General features: G+C 36.0%; 2 protein-coding genes across 2 annotated transcripts; one reads left to right on the plus strand and one right to left on the minus strand.

Annotated features, from left to right (window-relative positions):
• The first annotated feature begins 1,548 nt into the window (after window positions 1-1,548).
• Hr96 (Hormone receptor-like in 96) lies at window positions 1,549-14,530 on the plus strand. The gene is made up of 8 exons (XM_053763436.1): window positions 1,549-2,511; window positions 4,229-4,354; window positions 5,505-5,613; window positions 6,952-7,056; window positions 7,680-7,805; window positions 8,976-9,059; window positions 10,035-10,244; window positions 10,481-14,530. Exons 1-8 carry the CDS (start codon window positions 1,766-1,768, stop codon window positions 10,679-10,681), a joined length of 1,707 nt encoding a protein of 568 aa, XP_053619411.1. The 5' UTR covers window positions 1,549-1,765; the 3' UTR covers window positions 10,682-14,530.
• A 261-nt stretch (window positions 14,531-14,791) lies between these two features.
• Window positions 14,792-25,280, minus strand: dtr (defective transmitter release). The gene is made up of 17 exons (XM_053763437.1): window positions 23,009-25,280; window positions 22,534-22,763; window positions 22,088-22,367; window positions 21,624-21,737; window positions 20,989-21,166; window positions 20,637-20,766; window positions 20,117-20,324; window positions 19,709-19,856; window positions 19,341-19,432; window positions 18,681-19,259; window positions 18,425-18,612; window positions 17,888-18,044; window positions 17,562-17,681; window positions 17,045-17,287; window positions 16,486-16,614; window positions 15,932-16,131; window positions 14,792-15,609 (listed from the first exon to the last, which is right to left on the minus strand). The coding sequence occupies exons 1-17, from the start codon at window positions 25,197-25,199 to the stop codon at window positions 15,046-15,048; spliced, it is 5,751 nt and encodes a 1,916-aa protein (XP_053619412.1). The 5' UTR covers window positions 25,200-25,280; the 3' UTR covers window positions 14,792-15,045.
• Between the last annotated feature and the right edge of the window lie 84 nt (window positions 25,281-25,364).

Raw genomic sequence — 25,364 nt, forward strand, 5'->3', positions numbered from 1 at the left:
TGCTGATGAAAGGAAAATATATATACTTATATACATATGTATAATTAACCAAACAAAAAAAAAACTTTTAATAAAAGATCGAGCTGACCAGTTCCCCCGGCAGCACCCGTTCACGAGTTGACGCGTGAGTCAGCCATCGCGAAGCTCAACCACAATAGAGGGAACCTCCCGACCCGATCCACGATTTTATTTAGCGCAATGAAAAACTAAAGCTATCTAAAATAATAATAATACTTTGAGTTTTATATATGAGTCTGTGAATAATACTCAGTGTAATTTATTTAGCTATAAATGAGTTTAAAACATGCCAATATGTTGTAAGTTATATATAACTAATAATGGAAACCAATTAGTTATACATATAATAAAATAAATAAATATATTAGGATAAATCACACAGATTGAGCTAGCCCCAAAGTAAGTTTATAATGTTTACCTATGTTTATAAAGTAAGTTTATGAGTAATTAGTTATTATAGGTACGTATTTAAGTACTTATATAAGTATACCTATGTATTACATATGTAATACATATAATATATAATACATATATGTATATACATAAGTAGGAGATATTAATGAAAAATAAGAAAGGGTGGTCTTTAATTAAGGGACTAATAGAAGCCAGAACAATGTATTTTTATTATTTTTGTCTGTATGTTTGTTCGCCCATCACGCAAACTTTAGTGGATGGTTATATAAATATAAATAAATAAATATATAATATTACATTAGGACAAATCATACAGATTGAGCTAGCCCCGAAGTAAGTTCGAGACTTGTGAGGATGACTATGGGATACTAACTCGACGATACTATATTTTATAACATATACATATATAGATAAACATCCAAGGCCCGGACCAATCAGAAAAAGATCATTTTCCATCATGAGCCGACCGAGGATCGAACCCGGGACCTCTCGGTTCAGTGGCAAGAACTTCACCACTGCGCCACCGAGGTCGTTGAACATTATGATACATTGCTTAGAACCCGAGATATTTAGAAAACGCGGGCGAAGCCTCAGGCAAAAACTAGTAATATACACATTACCTACAAATCGAACACAAATAATGAAAATATCACTAAAACGTATCAATTTATGTTAATTACCTATTCCTATTTAGATGTACTTAAGTAGGTACATATAGTGTTAGATTTTATTAAAATGTAATCCTAATGTTATGCGACAATGCGAAAGTTTGTGAGGGTGTTTGTGTGTATGTATGTTTGTTATTCTTTCACGTGAAAACTGGACGAAATGTTGTGAAATTTGGTATACGGGTAAAATATACCTAACCTGGAATACATCATATAGGGTACATACTTTTATTCCGAAATTCTCACAGGAACCCTGGACATAACTAGTGTCAAAAAATACTTTCCTTATGAAAATATATATTTTTGGCTGCGTTCATAAAATTCGAAGAAGTAGAGTGGAACGTATCTTTCAAATCGTTCTTTCATATTGACTGACAGTAATTTTGCCACAAAGAAGAAAAGAAAAAAAAAAGACTGACAGTAACATTGACATTATGACATTTCATTTGATTAGTCATTTCATTTGGTAAATTGATATGAATTGTCTCTAATCTTTTTGCGAATTTGCGTCTTATCAGGGTTTACTACTGATTTTGTATACAGTTCTTACCCATAATCAGTAAACGGAGTACATGATGCCTTTTCATGACAAATTAAAAAATTTTGCCAGTGAATATGATAGTGTATAGATGTGCTGAATTGGGCTATGTTGTTTTGATGTGAAAATGGATAACACCAATGATAATGGTGATAAAAAAGACGATGAGAGCGGGCAGAAGAAGGAACTGACCTCGAATTTGCAAAAGATCTGCCTTGTTTGTGGCGATAGGGCGTTAGGTTACAATTTCAATGCCATATCATGCGAGAGTTGCAAGGCATTCTTTAGACGCAATGCACTAGCTAGCAAGGAATTTAAGTGTCCGTTTACAAACAATTGTGAAATAACAGTGGTCACGCGGCGGTTTTGTCAAAAATGTCGCTTAGAAAAATGTTTATCAATAGGCATGGTCAAAGAATTCATCATGTCCGAAGAAGACAAAGCTGAAAAACGAAGAAAAATTGAAGAAAACAGAGCGAGGAAGCGTCAGCTGTGTGATAGAGATGGAGACGATGGTGTGAGTAGCTCGAAAAACTTCAAGCGTGATGAAGAAACTCAAGTAACAAACCTACCATCAGTTCACGAGTCTGTGATACAATATGATGTTTTGAATAGTACCACATGTAGTCCTAGTAGCACCGTGCAGTCTCCATTGAGCGCAGATTTGGATTCGTCATTGCATTCCTCCCCAGTATACTACGCTCCTGTGCAAAGTACGGAGATGCCGTACACTATGAAAGTACATCCCATTGACGAAAAATCTGTGATTAACAAAACATTGTATGAACATAGGATGATGGATTCATATCGGACATATGATATGGATAGTAATGTGTTCATGGAAGAAGAGCAAGCTAAGCAGAATAGTATTAGGTATGTTGTAATATTTCCAATTTATTGTTTTAATTTTTTTTATACTATTGAGCACAAAAACCAACCTATGAATATCAGGAACACCAGTGGTATTACATATTTTAAGCTTAAGATAACTTTCTATGTACTGAACGATTTTTTTTTTATATTACTCCAATCAGAAGAATGGTTTTTTCCACTCTCTGGGGATAGAAATTTGAAAAGTAAAAGTACCCTACAAATTTCATGGAAATCAATTGCAAGCTGTGAAATAATAATAAGGCAGACTTTCAAGTTTATGATATTATAGCTATTATTTTTTTGCATAAAGTTTCTATTGGTTTTTATAAACACTGTGTACATACATAATCAATACATATCTAAAATATGAGAGGTCAAACAGGGACACATGAGATATGTATGTACATAAGATAAAAATCATTAAATTCATCATAACAATTTATTTTTAATTAATCTTCTGTCTCATAATTATAACTAAAAAATTAGATTCCTCAGAGGTACTCGAATTAGTACTGACTCACAATACAATCCAAGTGTCTGATATCTGTGTATCAGATACACACCAAACACTATCAGCAGATAACATGTAACTCCATTACATAATCTACACTTCGTGGTAATGGTCTCTGCCACATAAACACTACAATAGAGCATCGGAGCTAATTGTCCATTTACCGACTTTTTCTCGTCTACTTGATAGGTTTTTGTTATCCTTCGTTGTCAGATCATTGGCATGCACATTGTCCTTATGAGCCACCACTTTTTAGGTTTTGCCTATTCTGCCAGGACCAAAGAGCATAACCAGACTTTTATTTCCTACAACAGCATATATGTAGCTGGCGAGTTCAGCACACATGTAGTTATCTGTTATTGAATTCAGCTAGATGCTATCACATTATGATAACACAAAGAAATTTTTTGCCAATACAATTTCAGTCAATTGAAGGATAAATTAATGTTATTAAACAGATAACTGTTACTAATTCTTCATGTGTATGATAAAAAATAAATTGTTGTTTTTATTTTACACTAACAGCACATCCCGGCTTCGCTTGTGTAGAAACATAATAAATTGTGCACCTCTAAACCTTCCTCGGGAATCACACTATCTATTGGTGAAAACCACATGAAATTCCATGCATTAGTTTTTGAGTTTATCACTAACACACAGACAGACGCGGTTTTGTAAGGATATAAGTAATATTTTCGACCACACTGATTAAATAACACAGATACATACAGATAAATCTCTATAAAGCATGAATATGTAGTGGAAATTTAATCTCCTAATTTCACCTCATATTTATGTTATACTTCAACACAGTAACAACCACATGACACATCTACACACATTTATCTAGTGACCTCTCGAGTTATCTTTAATCTATATATTTATTTTAAAAAGTAAAATTTCTGCAGTAATTATCAATTTAGCATTGAGAATGATAAACAGAAACCAATAAATAAAGTATTTTGGTTTTGATATTTAATAATAATTGTCTGATATTTTAATATGTTGTAGCTAAACCTCTTTAGCCGGTTAGACCATGATCGATAAGCAGCGTTCTCAGTTTGTGACTCCTAGATGTAGCCGCAATTCTGGACAAACTTCATTGCAATTTTTTTATTTCAAAAGAAATTCCTACTAGCAGACAAAAAGTATTTTTTAAAAGCATAAATACTTAGGCGACTAACACAAATGAAACCATAATTCCAGATCAATATTAACAAATGGCAACGCAATGTATGGTGAGGAGAAACAGCACATCTGTGAAGAGATCCCGTCGACCAGTAGCAACCCTGACGTGAACAAGGCGAGGGATATACTGCAGGATGTAGAGAGGTAACCAAATAATATTACAAGCTTTTATTCAGTTTCACCTGTCCAATTGTCTGTAATCAAATCTTGCAAGATAGATTTCTCCTACTTCCAGTTGGTGTACCGAGTTGAAATTTCCCATGTCGCTTCAGTTTCCATGACAATGCGTTTTTATGATAAGCATGACCTGATGATGCACCCAATATCGGCTCCCAACGATGGGAACTCCTCAACGGTTTACAGCATTTGTCAGGCGTTAAATGCCATAAGATCTCTTGATGACGATAAAAGCTTGTGGCAAAAATGACATTTTTGTAAAAACTTGTTATCCATATTAACCTCTCTTTCTCGTCTTCTCCCGATTCGGAGCTGCGTCGTCACGATGTTCGGGGACACCTTAAAATTTCGAAGATTCAACAGTGATTTTACAACTGCCTGCTTCAGTTTTAAATACCTAATTATTAGTCATGAGCTTGTAATTTGGCTAGATTATAATAATCTTATCGTGCTCTCTAATACATTACAATATAAACAATTTTCACAGTTGAAACTTTGTTGAAAATAAATCCATTATTAATTCAAACAACATTTATTAACCACGAAAGTTATTTCTTAAAATGTCTATTTAATATTATATATTTATATTTTATATAAGTTTATATTGCTCACTTTAATTTTATGCCCTATTTAAATTAAGTACACTAACTTAAAAAAATATTCAGGTAAACAATATGTGCTTACAGTACAACTTAATCTTTGTGTAATTTAACCCGTAACACTCATAATAGATGGAAGTCTTTCAAAATTCTTCATTCAATATAGGATGATATTGACTTTAAAAAAATACTTAAACTAAGTCTACTGACAACGCACAGCCGAAACTACTGGGCGTAGAAAGCTGAAATTTGGTGTGTAGGTTCCTAGGACAGCATAGGGGAGCACTAAGAAGGGATTTCCTGAAAAGCCCACGGGAAACGGATTTTCACTCACATACGAAGTTGTGTTCTGAGGTGTTAGTGCGGGTTTGCATTATTTCACCTTTCACCATAGATTCGAAGTGAGACGCAGCGAACCAATCACAGTGCGCAATGTGATTGGTTCGCTGCGTCTCACTTCGAATCTATTCGATGGTGAGAAGTGAAATGCAAACCCACACTTCGCCCACTGATTACAGAATAGAGCCTAACTCAATGGAGTCGATACTCTGTGAGGCTATAAAACTGGAGTTCGAAGCGTACACCTCCGTCAATCCCTGCAGCGGCTCGTCCAGGGAACTCAATGAGGTAACAAGCTAATTTAGTTCTATTACGCTCAAGTTTTAACGCAGGTAGACCTTGGTCAAGCGTGGCGTAACTCGCTCTCATATATTGCTGTAGTCTGTTCAGTAAATAAACATTTAATATTTTCTCCTGTTCACTGAATGAATTCACAATAACGTCTTTAAATATTATAGGTTATACATAAATAATATAAGAGGTTTCAAAGGCTATCAATTGCTATCCAACGAGGAAACGCAGCTAGCGTTATGGGTACTTTTGAACCGGGTACAATTCGGGGTGGCATTTTTGATTGACTTTGTAATTGTTTATGTTTTATTTTGTTTTATTATTTGTATTTTTTTAATAAAAGATATAAGAGGTTAACCTGTCGTATTAGAATATGTTTTCTGTAATGGTTGGTTAAGTTTGGTGAAATAAATATATAAATATAATTTTTACTTAATATTTTAAGCGGTGGCTATCGTAAGGTACCAGGTTCGAATCCTGCTATTGTGCAACATGAGTTACAAACCAGTCTGACTCGGTAATAATTTTCGTAGGCCACCATTTGCTTTCGGCGAAGGTGTAAAGTTTGCGCCATGATTTTTAGTCACACGTTGAATGCAACAAGATCACTCTGTGACTGAAGTTGTTTTTTACAAGATTTTATTTAGTTTCACCTGTCCCGGTGTCTGTCTGTAAACGAATCTTGCAAGTTAAGATTTCTCCTACTTCCAGTTGATCTACAAAGTTAAAATTTCCCACGTCGCTTCAGTTTTCATGACAATGAATCATTATGATAAGCATGACTATAGCAGCCCGCATCGGCTCCAAGCAAGGGAACTCCTCAACCGTTTACAACACGGCCATGGGTTTTTCTGTCAAGCGTTAAACGCTCGATCGAAGAGTCGACGACAATAAAAGCTTATGGCAAAAATTATTACAAAACTTGTTTTTCCTACTACTAAGCAGGTAAACAGGCATTCGGCCTACCTTATGGTAAGTGGTCACCACAGCCTATGGACGCCTGAAACAGCAGGCGTAGTGTGACCTAGGATCTTTTGCCACAGTAACCTGTAACACTGCCTCTCTCGCCCTTCAAGCCGGAACACAACAATGCAAACACTGCTGTTTGGCGGCAGAGATGAGAGTGAGATACCCATGCAGACGTCCTTGTTTTTCTTTCTTAGCTGTTGTCCCACTGCTGGGCAAAAGCCTCCCCTAACTTTTTCCACGCATTCCTATTCTTTGTTTTCTCTTGACATTCGTCCGACCATCCCGTCCTAAGCGTTCGTCTTCTCTTGTATCCATCGTATATCTCTGGTAAAACGTTACATTTTGTAAAAAAAAAACTTGTTACAGGTAGAAAGAGCTAAGTTGAACGAGTTGATCGTTGCCAACAAGTCTCTGCACGCGCCCATCGATGACGACGTGTCTCAGCTCATAGGCGACGCCAGGTTGCTCAAGGTAACTTGTGACAATCAATTTGTATTGACGAAAAAAGGAATTCGACCAATAGTCCGCTTTCGTCAGAAAGAGAAAACACCCTGTAAGATAGAGATATCCATATAATTATGATAAGTCATATACTATAACTATCAGCCCGTCCCGGCTTCGCTCGTTTAAAAACATAATAAAACTTTCACAGAAATAATCAGATTTAATTCAAAATAATTGTAGTTCAGCATTCGAACCATCAACAGTAACAACGTGAATTCAATGGTGTTCACCGCTGAACTGTCTACTCGTATCTTTAGTTGACGAAATTTTGAATGGGATCATTCGTTATTTCTTTTCACCCTCATTTAACTACCCAACGTTAAAGGTCAAATTTTAAAAAATCCTGAAACACGGGTTCATAATTTTTGTTGCATTTAGGGGTCGAGTTTTGAAAACTCCTTTCTTATCTGAGCATTACGTATTAACCTAAAGCTACTGCCCAAATGGCGCATATATATATATATATGGGACCTCTCGGTTCAGAGGCAAGCACTTTAACACTGCGCCACCGAGGTCGTCGCAATTTAATTTTTTTATGAGGAATCTTTTCAGAATTCATTTGAATTTTTTTTTTTTGTGTTCGGGTACAGGAGGGAGACGGCAAGCACGACCCGCGTCTGATCAAAATTGTCAATTTGACCGCGATCGCCATCCGAAGGTTTATCAAGATGGCGAAGAAAATCAACGCGTTCAAGAACATGTGCGAAGAAGATCAGGTCAGTATCCTAACTAAATATTATAAATGGAAAGTAAGTTCGTTTGTTTGTTACACCATCACGCTATATCTACGCAACCAATCTTCTAGAAATTCTTGCATACATGTAGTTTGAAGTACGGAGAATCAAAATCAAATCACAGACACTTTTTCACGTCATATTCTAAATTAAATGATATTTACCAAAGCTATAGACTACTAGCATACACACTACAGATGGCGTGTGTACCTTTCATCCCGGAAAAATAACTGCGCCCGTGTGAAATCACGCGGGCGAAGGCGCGGGCAAACGCTAGTACATTTAAGTAGTATATTTAAGGTGCCAAAGTTAATAAGGAACCCTGATACAAGGTTATTTTTCAAACACCAGCGACCTCGCCAAACTAATTAGTTTAGTACAAGTTTCGTATTTACATCTCAGCATCGATTCGCAGTGAGACGCAGCGAACCAATCACATTGCCCCGTTGTGACGCGACGACAACCACGCGGCAATGTGATTGGTTGTGCACGTATGATTTTGATATTAAAATGACATTTGTCTGTTAATGTTTGACGACCTCGGTGGCGCAGTGGTCAAGTTCTTGCCACTGAACCGAGAGGTCCCGGGTTCGATCCCCGGTCGGGTCATGATGGAAAATGATCTTTTTCTGATTGGCCCGGGTCTTGGATGTTTATCTATATAAGTATTTGTTATAAAATATAGTACCGTTGAGTTAGTATCCCATAACACAAGTCTCGAACTTACTTTGGGGCTAGTTCAATCTGTGTGATTAGTCCTAATATATTTATTTATTTATTAATGTGGTAAAATGATAAAACGTAATGTATAAAATATAATATTTGCATGCTATATAGAAACAGAACATGTATTCGACGTTTTACTGTGACACCTTTAAATTACCATGTTTTAAGAAGTGGATTCTTAATATGCCGGATAAAAAATGTAGGAATTATATTTTTATATATTTTTCGTTTAGGTTTTTTTTGTGGTTGTCGTTGCGTCACAATGGCGCAATGTGATTGGTTCGCTGCGTCTCACTTCGAATCGATTCGATGGTGAGAATTGAAATGCAAACCCGCACTTCGTCCACAGACTATAAATGTCATGACAGTTGTCTTAAAAGTCAAAAAATTTTATCATAGAGAAATCGATTTCCATTTTGTTCCCAGGTGGCCCTTTTGAAGGGCGGGTGTATAGAGATGATGGTGTTGCGAAGTACCATGACCTATGACGGCCAGAGGAACCAGTGGAAGGTACACTTTATTTATTTACTAGCTCTAGCGCGCAGCTGCGCCTGCGTTTATTTTGCGCGTCCACTATTACTTATTATTGTCGATATCTCGGGATCTAAGCAACGAATCGCGATGAAACCTATGCCAGATTTTAGACATTCCGCTATACAACGGTAAATACCGCATCATATTCCCTCCAGTAGTTTTTGCGTGATTCTCAAACAAACATACAGACAGATAAAAAATCTATTTAAAAAAATGTTTTGGCTTCTATTAGACCCATAAAGGTCCCCCATAATTATTTTTCTTTAATATCTTCTGTGTACAGACATAGTTCACTTACAGTTTTATTATATGTATTTATATTTGAGCCCTCCCTCAGTTCACGCGCGGCCCGAACATACATATTTACATTGCAAGTTAAAAGGAGCCTTGTAAAAAGTTAACTAGTTCTATCAGTGTCAAATATTGTGAAGTACCTACACACATTGCAAGTTAAAAGCTTGTAGAATACAAGATTGCAGTGACTCCATTCCGTATATTCATTCAGTTGTATCATACCTTGTTTATAGCAAACCTAGCGGCCCGTCCCGGCTTCGCTCGTGTTAAAACATAATAAATTATGCACCTAAACCTTCCTCTGAAATCGCACTATCTATTGGTGAAAACCGCATGACAATCCGTGCAGTAGTTTTTGAATTTATCGCAATGGCAATGTGCTTGCCTCTGAACCGAGAGGTCTCGGGTTCGATCCCCGGTCGGATCACGATGGAAAATGATCTTTTCTGATTGGCCCGGGTCTTGGATGTTTATCTATATATGTATTTGTTATGAAATATAGTATCGTTGAGTTAGTATCCCATAACACAAGTCTCGAACTTACTTTGGGGCTAGCTCAATCTGTGTGATTTGTCCACATATACATATATACATTTATATATTTTATAATATGTAAAGATAAGGATACAAGTTTGCAGCGTGACTCCATTCCCCCAGCTCCCCCACAGCCAAGAACAGTTCGGCAGCGTCCAGATCGACATCCTGAAGCTGGCGAAGGGCAACATCTACCGCTCAGTGGAGGCCTTCATAGTGACCTTCCACCCGCGCTGGCGCGACGAGAACATCATCCTCATCATGACCGCCATCCTGCTGTTCTCGCCCGAGCGCCCGCGCGGCGTGCATCGCGACGTCATCAAGCTGGAGCAGGTCTGTGCCATTTGTCATTATTTATTTATTTATTTGTTTATTTATTTATTTGTTTATTTATTTATTTATTTATTTATTTATTTATTTATTTATTTATTTATTTATTTATTTATTTATTTATTTATTTATTTATTTGTTTATTTATTTATTTATTTATTTGTTTATTTATTTATTTATTTGTATGTTTATTTATTTATTTATTTATTTACTTTTGTCAACTTACTGTATTATTCCAGAACTCATACTACTACTTGCTACGTCGCTACCTGGAAAGCGTGTACCCGGGCTGCGAAGCGAAGTCCACCTTCCTGAAGCTGATCCAGAAGATTCTAGAGCTTCGGAAGCTGGCCGAAGAAGTCACCGACGTGTACCTCGACGTGAACCCCATTGAGCCGCTTTTGATGGAGATTTTCGATTTGAAACACCACGCCGCATGAGGTCGTGTATTATGGTAGTTAGTGTAGATAGATATTTTTATTGACCACAGATGTAAACTTCGAAGTATTCCAGCTTTGTCACATATCCTTCGAAATATTCGAAGATATCCTTCAAAGTATTCGAAGATATCCTTCGAAGTATTCGAAGATATCCTTCGAAGTATTCGATGATATCCTTCGAAGTATTCGATGATATCCTTCGAAGTATTCGAAGGATATGTGACGAAAACAAACGTATCTTATGGAGGGATGACTTATTATACCCATCACGTATATGTATTCACACACATAGTATACAACATAATTGCCCACCGCGTCTGTCTACACTTGGTTGGCAAATAAATTAATATGAATATTACCGCGTCATAGAGGTTCGTGCAGGGTAACTCGATGTGCTGTTGACTGTACCTACTCAAGTCTCATCCTTTTCCCTTTTCCTTACTTTGAACTATTTGCGCAGCTGTTACGAAGCTTTCTCCATTTGAACCATGCCATAAATTTTGATGCAATTTTCACTGTTATTTAGACAATTTATTAACAAAGGTTCATACATACAATACAGCCTATCGAATCGAAGCCCGGCTGGGTCGCTAGACTTTTTATACATTGGCTTTTCACATGCTCAGTCCATGATACTGAATAACTTTTTGTGTGGGATCAACAACGAAATCGCGAAAAAATCAGCTGATCCATACGTTTTCCTCAAGTTAGCTGTTTGATTTTGTATGGAACAGGTGATTTTTTCGCGATTTCAGTGTTGCTCCCATACAAAAAGTTGTTCAGTATCATGGACTGAGCATGTAGACAATATAAAGAGTCACCTGTATAATAAAATGACGGAGTGGTTGACGAGAGCGGTTGGCAGGCCGGCTGCTGGTCAGATGGCATTGTTTGGGGCACGGGAATGCGATGGACGAGACTCGCACAGGACCATAGGAAGCCTTTTACCCCGCCATGGGTATAACACATTGAAAATTTTCAAAAAAAAAGTCAAAATTATTCTATTTAGGATGATATACGTCGTAAAAATATTACTTTAGTCTACCGCCGACTTCCAATGCGCAGGTGAAGAAGAAGCGGCGCAACAAACTTCACCGGGGCTTTTTCTCCAAGGACGTCAATTGACAAATGTAGATCTTATATCATGTATATTAAAAACTAAGAGGACGAATATACATCATTATTTAAAATGTTAGAATTTAAATAAATAACTGACTGAACGATGAGCAATCATATGAAATGGAAGTAACTTCCCTCCATAAGGATAACCTTTTCTCGTGGAGCATCACATATATTCTATCGTGTACCAATATTCAGAAATCCGTGATTGATTACACATACAAACTTTCGCATTTATAACATTAATGGGTGTAGTGGGATAGTGTGGTGGCATCTGTTGTTAACTGGTAAATTATATTAGTACATTTCACAGGCTTATTGCATGAACTGTTATTCCTCCTCGCATCGCCTCTAAAGCATCAGAAGGTCTACCACGGGACTACAAACACGTGCTTTTTTAACGCCACGTGCTGATTCTTTTTCCCATATGGTGTACGTATCGTACTACGTGTTTTATCACGGTGACCTTGGATTTATGACAGTCTTTTACGTGTTTTTGTAATAAAGTTAAATAAATAAAGCTTATTAATTACATATGAAATAAGCCCATCTATACTATTATTATAAAGAGGTAAGCGTTTGTGAGTTTGTATGTTTGAGGCGGGCAATCTCCGTAACTACCGAACCGATTTCAAAAATTCTTTCACCATTAGAAAGGTACATTATCCAAGATTGATATAGGCTATATTTTATCTCAAAATTCCCACGGGAGCGAAGCCCCGGGCAACATCTAGTTATTCATAAATATGTTAATGGGTGGTTCGCGGAGCGTTTCGACCGCTGCGGTCGCGCTGTCATTACAATTTTTCAAAATTTTAACAAAGCCAAGAATGAGTTTACTGTATGACTTTACATTAATTACTCTGTACTGTAGTAATGTAAATTTTTTTAATGATTGATTTTGGAAATGATCCCTTGATCAAGAAAATTTACGGATTGTAATGACAGCGCAGGAGCAGCGGTCGCAACACTCTGCGAACCACCCCAAAGCATACTTTAAAATATGTTGTGTCACTATCGCGTTTTATAATATTTCAAATTGACAGAAAGAGACAAAACATAGGTACTTTACCTTTTTAAGAATAAGAGGGTAAGTTTATTCTTAAAGTTCATGCAATAAGCCAACGATGTTTTAACGTAAGTACATAGTTGATTTTTTAATTTTAGGTATTATATGCGTAGACAATTTAGAATATCGAAAAGTTGTACAGAGTACGTTCTTAGTTTTATATGCTACGACGGTTAATATTAGGGTTATGTAGAATCTAATAGAAAACGTTACATTTAAAGTAAGTTCTGTTATTTTTTAACACGAAATTTCGTTTTTGTGCAAAATATTATGTAAATGCTGCATTTTTTTTATATTGTACGAGAGCTGAAGTTTATTTTTGTGGAAAATTAATATTTTATACATATTGGTTGTTTGTTGTAAGAGACTTATTGTTATTTTAAAGTATAATTTATTTTTCATAAAATAGAATGGTAATGTAGTCTGAAACATTTCGTGCCAAATGTAATGTATATAATCACCCTATTTTATAAATAGACACATTACCCATGTTATCACATTATATAATATTGTAATCTGACAGATTACTTAACTGCTAGATAAATCTGCCTGATGCGATCGGCCAGTTAGCGCTATCCAACAGATGCGAAATTATTTTTAATGCCATCTGTTTGATGTTACATTTAGGCTATTTAAAGCTTAATCTGGAAGCGATAAACAAGCCCATAGTTTTGTAATGGTGGTGAAAAAGATCTAAAGCTGACCTTTAGTCTTTTATTATTTATTATACTCCAGTACATAATGCCAAAAAATTTTATGCTATTATATAAAATAATATATGACGAATATATTATAGGTGATTGATTGTTCCCGGAAATCAGGTTACAACATTGTCATAGGATCATTGAAAATAATGATTTTTCTTCTTTCAATGCCTTCTTTGAAGGTCATCATCAGTGCGGTATATATTTTTGAAATTATTTTTAATCTACTGTTATTGTCTACGTGTTATTGCAAAAACACGGAATTTTTGAAACTATAATCCGTTAGATTACTTTAAGCTTTTTGCATATAAAAGAATAAAAAAGAATTCTAAAAGACAGAAATGTGAGAATTCGATATAATATTAATATTACATCACATTGAAGCCAAATTACTATATGACCGTCCCCTTGGTAAATATTTTTACTGTTGATGTTTTATTTACTTTAATTGAAAGTAAAATAAATCGTGCTAGAATTTTAGTCTTGACACTGATAAGTTCCCAAATGTTATCACGATGCGGAGCATTTTTATTATGAATGTCAATAAGTTTGAAAGTTAAAACTAATTATTTGACATGTCTCCTGTTGGTTGGCAACGCTGGGCTTTATCAACCAATCTTGGACCATGTGATTATTTACATTTTGTATATATATTATATCCCAACTAATATTATAAATGCGAAAGTAAATTTGTTTGTAACCCTCTTCACGCATTATCCACTGGACCGATTGTTATAAAATTTGGTACACGGGTAAAAAATAACCTGGAATAGTACATGGGAACTTTTTATCCCCAAAATTCCCACGGAAGCGAAGCCCCGGGGCGCAGCTAGTTATTTATGTTTTATCATTTGAGATAGTGTCCCCTGTCAATAATCCTTAACGAGAACGTGATATAGGTATATGAAAAAGGTGGCCTGCTGCGTGCGTTGTGGTTGTAGTAATAGAGGAAATACCTTTTTTATATAATAGCTATAATAGCTAGTTGTTAGGGTAACTATAGAACGATAGTGTAAATATGAGGCCTTATTTTAATCGATTTTATTTCGCTTTCACAGTACATTTTACGTAGATGCCTTTGATTTGTCTTCAAAGTGATCTCAATTACAATAAATTTTTACATACCATATTCTAAGAATCGGTGGTCAATTACTATATTTCATTATTTGACTGTCTTATTAAGTTATAATATCATTATGTTATAAATAAGAGAATTATTATATTTTTATATAAATGTTTAATTATTATTTATCGTAGGTGCAATAAATTAATTGTATTTTAGTAATACCAAAATATATATTATAATACGTTACATTGTGTTTTCATTCTAAAATCACACTTGCACTATTAAATAGAACACTAACTAAAAAATACTATCTCATATATACGAAAAATTAATACATTAAATAAGGATTTATAGTGTCATAAATTATTAGATATCCATTAAAATAAATTTCTAGATTTAGATAATATTATTTTATATCTTCGAGGCCCAATGCCAACTTCATTTCAATCGAATACGTTTCATCAACACAATCAAACGTATCCTTTTCATCATCAACACAATCTTCAAATACCTCATCATCACCTAATGTTTCATTTTCCTCAATAAACGAATGGAATTCAGCTTTAGAATCATTGAATTCTTCTTCTGTAACAATACCACTTTCTACATTTTCAGCTTTAATGTTTGACTCTGTTTCATCATTAGGACAATCTGTTTGCTTTATTTCACAATCATCACATTCATTCACAGCATTATTAGTAGCTACTTTCATGTCATCGTCAGTATAATTTTCAACCGTTTCTCCATCGTCTTCGTTAATCTTGACCATAGTATTTACTCTGTCGTCAGTCAGTGTATCTTCAAGAGAAGTATCATGGCTTGGTATGAGGGTGTCTTCATTTTCGTTTTCATTATCATCGACCACCGAACCTGGAGGGCTAACAGGCACATAGTTTACAAACTCTCCAGCGCGCCATCTTTGTTCTGCTACTTCCATGTGCGCTTCCAGGATTCTCGATACTTCTGGCAACTGAAAGATTGTAAACAAAACTTCAGCTCATTGTTAGATTACAAATATTTGGAGGAATTTGAAAGAAAATAATTCGGCATGTGATAAATTACACTAACAGTAAGGAATTGCTGGTAATCATTTTGAATTGACCGGTGGTGGAGAAATAAAAGCAGAAAAATTACCGACGCTATCAAGACACGTAGCACGTCATTGCGTCCACACGTTCTCTTTAAAAAGAAGCATGTAAACGTTAGTAACGTGCTACGTGTTTGTCTGTTTCGTGGTAGGCCTTCTGTCTGATTTGTCACTGTATATCTATATTGATACGAAGATTACTTACAGTATATTCGTTTTCCAACTGGCCAGATATATGTTCAATAATAGCATTTGTTTTGTTATCAATTTTGCCCGCGTGGTTGTTCAGAACATCAATCTGTCGGTACATCTCTCGCTCTTCGTACTGCAAGGTTTTGTTCAGGATCTCCGAGGCAACCGATTGATCGATCCTTTCGTTCTCATCCATGTTTGAGTAGTTAACCCCTGGAGAAATTTAAATTATAAATGTTTTAATATCCTTATATCTTATAAAAAGAAGTCCCTCTGTCGCGTCAGTCTGTATGAACAGGATAAAAACTATGAACTGTCTTTGTACGGTATTATGGTTTTACTCGAGCGAATCTGGGCGGCAAAGCTACAAAGCTACTATGAGATAAAGAGCATTCCCAAAGAGGGCTGAAGTCGGACCGTAAATTCACTGCCAAATCTTTAAAATTTAAAAAGATAAGAGTGTTACATGGTCTCTGGGCAATTTTAATGGTTGGTCTTCGTGGTATCACATCCAATAATCAACCTCGGAGAACCTCAGCGAATGCACGTGAGGATGAAAGGTCTAACCTTGTGAAGGGTATCTATCATCTTCATAAGAATTTATAGTGTTTATAATAGATTTCTTCACGCCAGCTTCCTGCTCTGTGTTTTCTGCTGCGTTGGAAGTTGAAGGGATATCTTGCTTATTGACTTTCTCTGAAAATACATAATTATTGTTGTTTACATTTGTGATCTTGTCTACTTTTTAAAACTGAGAAACGCACTTACGGACTAGTTCGTGCACAGAATCTGCGTATAATTGGAGAATTATTCCATTTGCCCCCTTGTGGAGCCGGCACAATATGTTGCCCAGTTCGTTTCATCGTATTGAAGAGAGAACTATGAACTTGTGTGATGGTAACACCATATGCTTTTAAAATTTGTTTTAATCATAGGACAAGTAAAATATAGACAAAAATAGAGACTAGCCTCATGAGACAGCTATATAGATGCATATATAACGTCACTATGTCTTTAATTTTCCATGTGTACTAATATCTAGATCACCGACACGGATTTATTGTTATCCAAATACAACAATCCTGGGGTATATCACATACATAGTTTTATATTCACACAAACTAACCAGCCAATTCTTTAGTACTAGGATTAACATCAATTGCACTATCAGCCATTACAACGGCATCACCGCTTCCATTATCATTTTTATCATCCTTTGCTTCTTGATCATCAATACCACCAGCCTTCTTGGTAGCTGTAGAAGGTCTATAGGATGTTCGATTGATATTCCTTATTTGCACATCGACATTGTCTTCGCTAGAGCTACTATCGGTTGAAACGTTAATCGAATCTGTTTCGCCGGACGATGCTGTTTAAATTAAAATTTATTTAATACTTAGTATCATGAAGTTACATATTATGGAGCTTCGAAATATGTATTCTGTCATAGTACGTTGATCTGTATTTGAGTCTGATCTGATTATGGCTCAAACTATTTAATTTACATTTGAGTTACTTGGAGAAGGTGATTTCCGGGAAGAGGTTAAGGACTAAATAAGATTCCTCATATTTGTTAATAGAAGAATGTACATTTTTGGTCGTTTGACAAAAACTGATTACAATTCCAATGTGTGGATACTTACGGGCGGAGTCTACGACCTCTTCTCCAATCTCGTACTGCACATTATTGTCAGGTGCTTGATTCTCTATGTACTGATAAAGGGTCGCTCCAGGAACGCGGGTGAGTTTCACTTTATTCTCATCTGAGAATAGAAAAATATCATCGATCGAGATATACGAGATATAACATCTGCAGTCCTCGCTATCCTTACAAATCATAAACAAGCCCCTGTTTCGTTTGTCTGTATGAACGCGATAAACTCAAAAACCACCGGACGGATTTTGTACGAATAGATAGTGTGATTCCTATGGATAATTTATTATAGTTTTTTATAAATGTGTATCTTACCAGGTTTATCTCCACCAGTCAATTGGCTAAGAGCGATCCTGTCAAAGGCATTGTCGTTCCTATATGTAGTGAACGTCGCCTTCTCCTTAACTTCATGAGCTGGCACGCATTCTTGTGCTTTATAAAATGCGTCCATCGTCTTCTTGTGGTATAGTTTCTGTAAAATTGTATTCATCTTCATATTAGTTTGGATGTACTACTCGACCAGTTCGATGTGGTGTTCCACAAGGGGGCGTCTTGAGCACATCACAGTTTCAAGTCTATTGTTGATTTAGGTATCTGAATTAGATCATAAATTGTAAACGCATGTATGTAGCTGATAAGTCTTCTTAGCGAGTTGACTCTGGCGTTAAAATTTATGACGATGCACAATCACAGGCTTGTACAGTTGAAGGAGCAAGCACATCAGCTTATGTCAAGTTATTTTGAGCATTCAAAAGTACCCCAATTAGCGCTTGACATCGCGATCTTGATATAAGTGGTCACATACGACTGCTTATCTAATTTCAGATAAATATTGTCATAGCAAATTCTTACCATAGGATCAACAGCAGGTTCCCCTCTATCGATCCTCGCCTGTCTTTCTTCCTGCTCCCGATCCAATTCAGCAAATATTTCCAAGTCTTCTGCGCTAGGCTTCAAATCTTCATCGTCATCGAAATTTTCTGAATTCACGCTGTGCATATAGTTTATCAGACTTACTCCATCGCCTGAACTGCATTGTGCTGTAGGAGAAAAAAATATATTGAAAAGTTTTTATATCATTTATATTTTCTAAGCTAGTTTTACTTACCTTTATCGCTCTTTTTTTCACTTTGTCCATCACCAGAACTGCTAGGCAGACTGTCTCTTTCTTCTTTTTCACTAAAATTGTCTTTTTTATTCTCTTCTTGATTATTTTCAGCGTTGACATCACTTTCAGGAGATTCTATGGGAACTGTTGTCTCCTTTCTATCAATTTCTTCAATACCTATTTTCTTTTCTTCAAAGTTTTCATTTTTGACAACATTTATAGGAGCTTCTTTGTTATTTTTTATCTCCTCTTGACATATTTCTTTAATAACAACTTTCTTGAGTGGTTTATTACTCTTTCCTATAGAACTCTTCTTCATTATGCTAGCCTTTGGTTCTTTTACTGTTGCAATTTTATTATCATGATCAATAATTAGATTTTCCTCCTCTGTTATACCGGATGGAGATTTTATTTCTGAGACAGCAGCTTTATCTTCATCTATATTAGAGTTTGTTTGTTCTACTGGCTCAATGATTTCTATCATAGGCTTTTTCTTCGCTTCGTGTGATATTGGTGCTTTTTCTTCTATTACTTCACTCACTTTTGGTTTAGGTTTTGATTTCTTTGACATTCCATGCTCTGACAAAAAATGATGATGATAATTATTGGATTAATTAATTCAATTATAATTTTTTTATGTACTTAATTTAGCATATTTACCTGCAAGTACTTGAGATTCTTTCTTTCTTGTAATATGTGGTTGTTGATTGAATATTAAATTGCCCAAAGCCGAGAAGTTGGACATAAAATCACTGAAAGTAATAATTATAGAAATATATTTATAAGAAGCAGTAAATAATAAGAAACCGTGAAGAAGAAAAGTTTTATTTCAAATAACCCTGAATAATTATCCACGATTTGAGGAACTCATATTTTTTGTACTTAAGCAGATCTTACTGTACTTTGATTATAAGAAACTTGTTTCACCCGTTTTTATATAACCTTGATTAATTTTGTGGTAAAAAAGTCGGGAGTACGTACTTCAAGATCTGAATTCAGTCAAGTACTCATTTAAAAAAAAAACTTACTCGCCCTGGCTTGTGGAAGGAGTCGGGAGACCTTTGAATCCACCCCAATAGTCATCTTGGGGAGGGGGAGGGTTGTCATGTTTAACTTCTTGCACCAGATTCTTACCACGTTCCATATGCGACCATTCGATCATATTTGTTGAAGTTCCTATGGGGAGAGGTGTATAGTGAAAGAGAAGGAAGATTTTTTTACCGGAGACAAAGAAAACTAAAGTCGACGGGCTAGTGAACCCAAATCATACCATTTCCCGGCCCATCTCATACAAAGCGGTTGATTAGATCTTTCAAAACTGAACACATGGTGGGTGGCCCAAAAATATAATCACTGTAGACGGGGCTTCCCAACATCAAGCTAGATCGTGGTCAAACGCATTCAAATTAGGTACCTATTTTAAAAAAATATCATACCATCTTCTTTATCGTCATCTCCACTGTCTACACTACTCTCCTCGCTCGTGCTATCCTCAGCCTCAGAGCCAGTCAGCATGTCAACCGCGACGCCATCTTTGACTTTCACCTCAACTGGACCGAATTTCTGATCCAAAATCGACGGGCCTTCAGGTTCTTCAAGTTTTTTTGTTACATCATCTTTTGCGTTAGCTTTTGGTTCTTCTTCCTGTCGAGTTAAAGTGTTTTGAACCTTTGTTTTCTTTCCATCTTTCTTTTAGTTGTTTGCTCTAATTGATCAATTTACATAGATGAAGTACAGATTGAAGAAGAACCTACAGATTTATATAAAGGGTCCTCGTTAGATTTTCTTTTTTTCTCAGCGACTGAAGATTACTTATTACAAATGTTAATAATCAACTTCAAACTTTTACCACTTCGCTTATATAAGTATTTCTTAAGACCCTATATGACTGACGAGGCAATAAATGGCTACTACCATGTCCATTTATTGTTATGCGAACAATTTCGAGATTCCCACCTTAGGAGGAAGTCCAAGTTTCTCCCTCTCTTCCTTCTCCTTGGCGTCTCTGATAGCTCTCTTCTCGTCTCTCATGCGAATCAGGTACCTGACACTTTGATTCACTTTCTCTTGTTCTCTGGCTATCCATCTGTGCGAAAATTGAATAAGTTAATATCCTATGGATGTATGGAAATTACATAATTAGAGGGATAAACACGTGATACTGTATCTGCAGCGTTATCCCGGCCTCCAGGAAATAAAAAACGAAAGTAATGGCTGTGGTAACCACTTCCCGCCGGGTGGGCCGCATGCCTGTTTGCGAGTTGTATTTGTTTGTTTGCTCAGTTGTATAGAATAAATTTGGATCTACCTTCTCCTCTCAGCAATCTCCTCCTGCACCCCACCCCTCTGCCACGCCTCAGCGCATGCGCGGTCCCTCGGGAACACCGGCCGGTTGTCCAAGTTCTGCAGCTCTTTGATACGGAGCGTCAGCGTCTTCCGATAGGCGGGGATGTTGCGCACCACAGGGTTACCGGTTAGAACCAACACTGAAAATATAATCATCTACCTTGAACTACCATGAAACATAAAACACGTAACACGTAGCAAGTGTAACCAGCTTGTACGTTTCGTGATAGACCCTCAGTGCATTTTGTTCAACGTAATAACTAAGCGTTAACTGAGATGTTACCTATTGTAGTAGGTACACGCACTTTATTTTTTCGTGTTAGTAAAATTTATAATTATGGTAGATATTATAATATCAATAAATCCTATTATATTCTAAGTAAGAACGAATTCTTCCCAAGGAGGGCTAACAATAAACAAGCGGGCGGATGAAAAATGATAGCCAAATGTTCAAAACCCCTGATTTCGCGCCGTCATAGCCCTGAATGCATCACATGATCTCGAGGTTGAGAGAGAGGTAGAATAATGTTACCCTTTAGGGAATTCTAATCGAGACACAAACTACATATGATAATGTCCAGCAACTGTGAGACAAACCTTTGAGTATCACCATGTCAGCCAACACATCGACAATGAGCGGGTCCTCCAGTCTATTGTACGACAGGTCCAAAACTGATAAGTTTTGACAGTTTCGTAGTTGTTCCAGGTCATCTGCAAAACCACCATAATTTATGTAAATAAATATAAATGACGATCAATATCTCCTTTTCATATTCAGATATATCATAATTTAAAAGGATTTATTGAAGGAAAATGTCGTAAGGGAACCTACCAATCCCATGAAGTCGTTGTGTGATCATTCCACATAATGGCCACCCGTAGCCATGAGGAAGAAGACTATAAAGTAAAAGCTAAACTTTTTACAGCTCAAAGATAATTGAGCTTTGCTTCAACTTGATATATCGACACGCTCTTTAAAAGGGTAGACTGACAGCGAATCTATTCCAAAAGACCGTATTCCATTTATAATACGGAACCAGGAAAAATAACAAAAAACTCACCGAAAGAACTGAGCATATTGTGAGCAATACTCAGCGTATGCAAGTCTGGGACCACGTCCAAATTCTCAATTTTGCCCACGAAATTGTGGTCCAAATTTAATGTGTCCAGCTTGGGACACCCGGCCAAGTTTTCAATCTTCCTGACAACATTGTAGTGAAGGTAGAGGCACTTCAGCTCTGACAGCGTTTCCAGACCTTCGATACGTTGGATGCCGTTGTTTTCAAGGAATATGCATTTTAGCCCAGTGTATTCTTCAAGATTTTCGATTTTGGAGAAACCCTAATAAATTACGGAGCGTTTTACAAATAAATTAATTTATTAAAACTTTGTGTAGTGTTGACACTTAATTGGTTTAATAATGTATGTTAACTCCATTTACTGGTAATAACAATCATAATGTTAATTTACAAGTAAAACTAGTTCTGGAAACATTGTAAATTCCTACCTTAAAATGCAAATAAAGGATATCATTCAGATACGGCGTGCAGTACAATTTGTGTTGCTTGCAGTGGTTCCTTATGAACTCCTTCGTCATCCGCGGACCCCTGTTCAACTCTTCCATCTCTTCTTCAAACTTCCTCTTATACTCCAACTGCCTCTGTTTCTCTTTCTCTGCTTCTTCGGCCTTCCTTGCTTCTATTTGCATCTGTCTTTCTACTGACGTGTTTAGAATTCCTAAAACAGTATTATTTTACTAATATTAAAAAATCTATGTGTGATATTTATTTGTAAGAATAGTGATCAATGTATCATTGTCTGCATAAATCTTAGGAAATCAAGTCAATACATGGTTTAAATTAGCTGCCTTTAAAAATGCTATTACCTCCTTCTTCTTGACCTTTTTCCCTATCATGTTAGGTCGACACAGTATGCTATTACAAAATGCAATGCAAAATAATGCTATGCAAAATAATACTTACTTCTTGGATCCCCCTCCGTAGGTGGCATTCCTGCTGGTGTCGTTGGCGTAATAGATTGTTTTAGCTCATTCAAATTATTATCAGCATCAGTGATTTTAGCACTGTCCCCTTGACCTTTCACATCCGATTCAACAGAAGGCAACTCACGGATTTTACAACTCTCTTGCAACGGTTTCTTTCGAGATTCTTCCCTTCGTAGCAAAGTGTTTGCAAGCCTTAACACCTCTTTGTTGTCTTTCATATTATGTTTTATATCACAAAGCAGACCATCTATACGTTTGTTTCTTTCCGCTTCTTGTTTTTTGAACTCTTCTAATTTTTTATTACGCTCGTCTGTGACTTTACTCAAGTCTACATCCCACCATTCTTTCCTCATTTTTGCACTTTTTTCTTCAACTGCTGGATCCATTGGCACTTCTGGTGGAGGTGGCAACTTCTTCTTTTCATCATCACAAAGACTGGTGGTGGCTTCATTAGAATTTACTTTCATAGGGTGTAAAACATCACGAGACTTCAGTAATAATTCATCTACTTCTTTGATGAATGTCTTACATTCTTTGTTTCTCTGTTCATACCGCTCTTTACTTTGATTTATTCTTTCTTCATGTGTTTTCAATTCAACGTTTAATCTATTGATGGAATCATTAATGTCATCTATTTGAGAACATGATATATTCGAAATCCCATCTACATTTTCAGTTACATTTGTGTCAATATTATCTTCTGTGACTTCCTTGCCTTCAACAGGTTTAATTGATTCTGCTATCATACCATGTTGTTTTCTTAACCGTTCTCCTTCTTCTTTGATGTTTTGATAAGCAATATTTGATTTCTTCGAATTTTCCAAAGCCTCATTGACATCGTTCAATAACTCATTCATGCTATTCAATTTGTTAGTAATGTCTTCCCGAATCAACGTGCTTAAATTTTCAGCTCCTTCAACAATATTTCGGGCAAGATTTTTCATTTCATTATATTCAAGTTCTTTATTGTCTCTGTTTTCGTTATCTCCTATATCAAATATGTCATTTAAAGCATTTTGTAAAGTTTGTTCCATTCTTTCATCAAATTTTTGAGAACCCGTTATTACTTGCTGGTTATTCTCTGCAGTATTTGATTTTTCTGTTTTATCAACATCATTATTATCAGATTTAATCGTTTTATTTTCTGTTGACGTATCTAAAACTGAGTTGATATCCTGTAGAGCATTTTGAGTATCTTTTAGTCTCTCTTCAAAAGTTTTTGGAAACACTTTTTCTACATCTATTTCGGTTAGTTCTTCTTCTGTTATTATGTCTATAAAAGGTCTTTGTTTTACCTCTCTATTAAGATTAAGGCTTACGGGATTGTCTTTCAAAGGTATATTTACAGCTTTATTTATGTCATATTGGGCTTGAACTTCTTGCATCGGAGTTCTTCTGATTTGGCCTTTAATCACATGAACGGAAGATTCTTTCAAAATTGGATTATTCATCAAATTTGCCTTTGTTTCGTTAGCATTCGAGGTCCCTGACTCTGGGTTCTCATAGTCATCTGCCAATTTTTGTAACATTGCTTTTGTTTCCTGGAATCGTGTCTCATAGGATTTGTCAGTATATTGACTAACAATTTTTTCTATAGCTTCATATTCTTCGTCATTGTCAGTCTCCTCACTTTCTGAACTGTCTTCTTTTTGAGGCGCATCTGGTTTATTAGTTTTAAAATCTTCAACCGAATTCATCAAAGCGTACATATTCTTGTAATTGATGTTGTCAATCTTTGCTTTATTGCCGTCCGCCGAATCTATGTCACTTCTTATTTGAGTATACGATGGTAAATTTATCTGGTCAAGTGGTACAGCAACTTGCTTGACTTGTTTACTGGCTATTTGGATCTGACGAGCTTTATCAATTAATACTGGATTAGCCTTTATCATATCTTTTATTTCCTCATCTGTGAACGGTTTGTTGGAATCCTTTACCTCAGTAAATGGTTGTCCCGTCATCACGTCATATTCAGATCTGACTTCTCCAGGGAAAGAAGCAGCAATGTACGGACGATTTGGATTATCTGTCAGTGGCTTTAATTCATTTTCAATTACTTTGTCTAACACTTCCTTAGGAAATTTTGCATCCTTAAAGAACTCTCTCAATTCTGCGCGTTTCTGCTCTATGTATTCGGGATCATTAGGTAACAGGCCTGGTGTATCCATATTTATTCACAATTCGATCACAATAAAATTGATATCAAATCATAAGGCATTGATTGTTTACCTGTCTCTATAGAAACTGTTTATTTTTATTTTGTTTGATCGAAAGGGAATTCAAATTTGAATTATGGTTGGAGACGTCATCATAATCAAATAGCAAAAGGGATA

Source organism: Plodia interpunctella, chromosome 24 (assembly GCF_027563975.2).
Source record: "Plodia interpunctella isolate USDA-ARS_2022_Savannah chromosome 24, ilPloInte3.2, whole genome shotgun sequence".
Lineage (NCBI taxonomy): Eukaryota > Metazoa > Arthropoda > Insecta > Lepidoptera > Pyralidae > Plodia > Plodia interpunctella.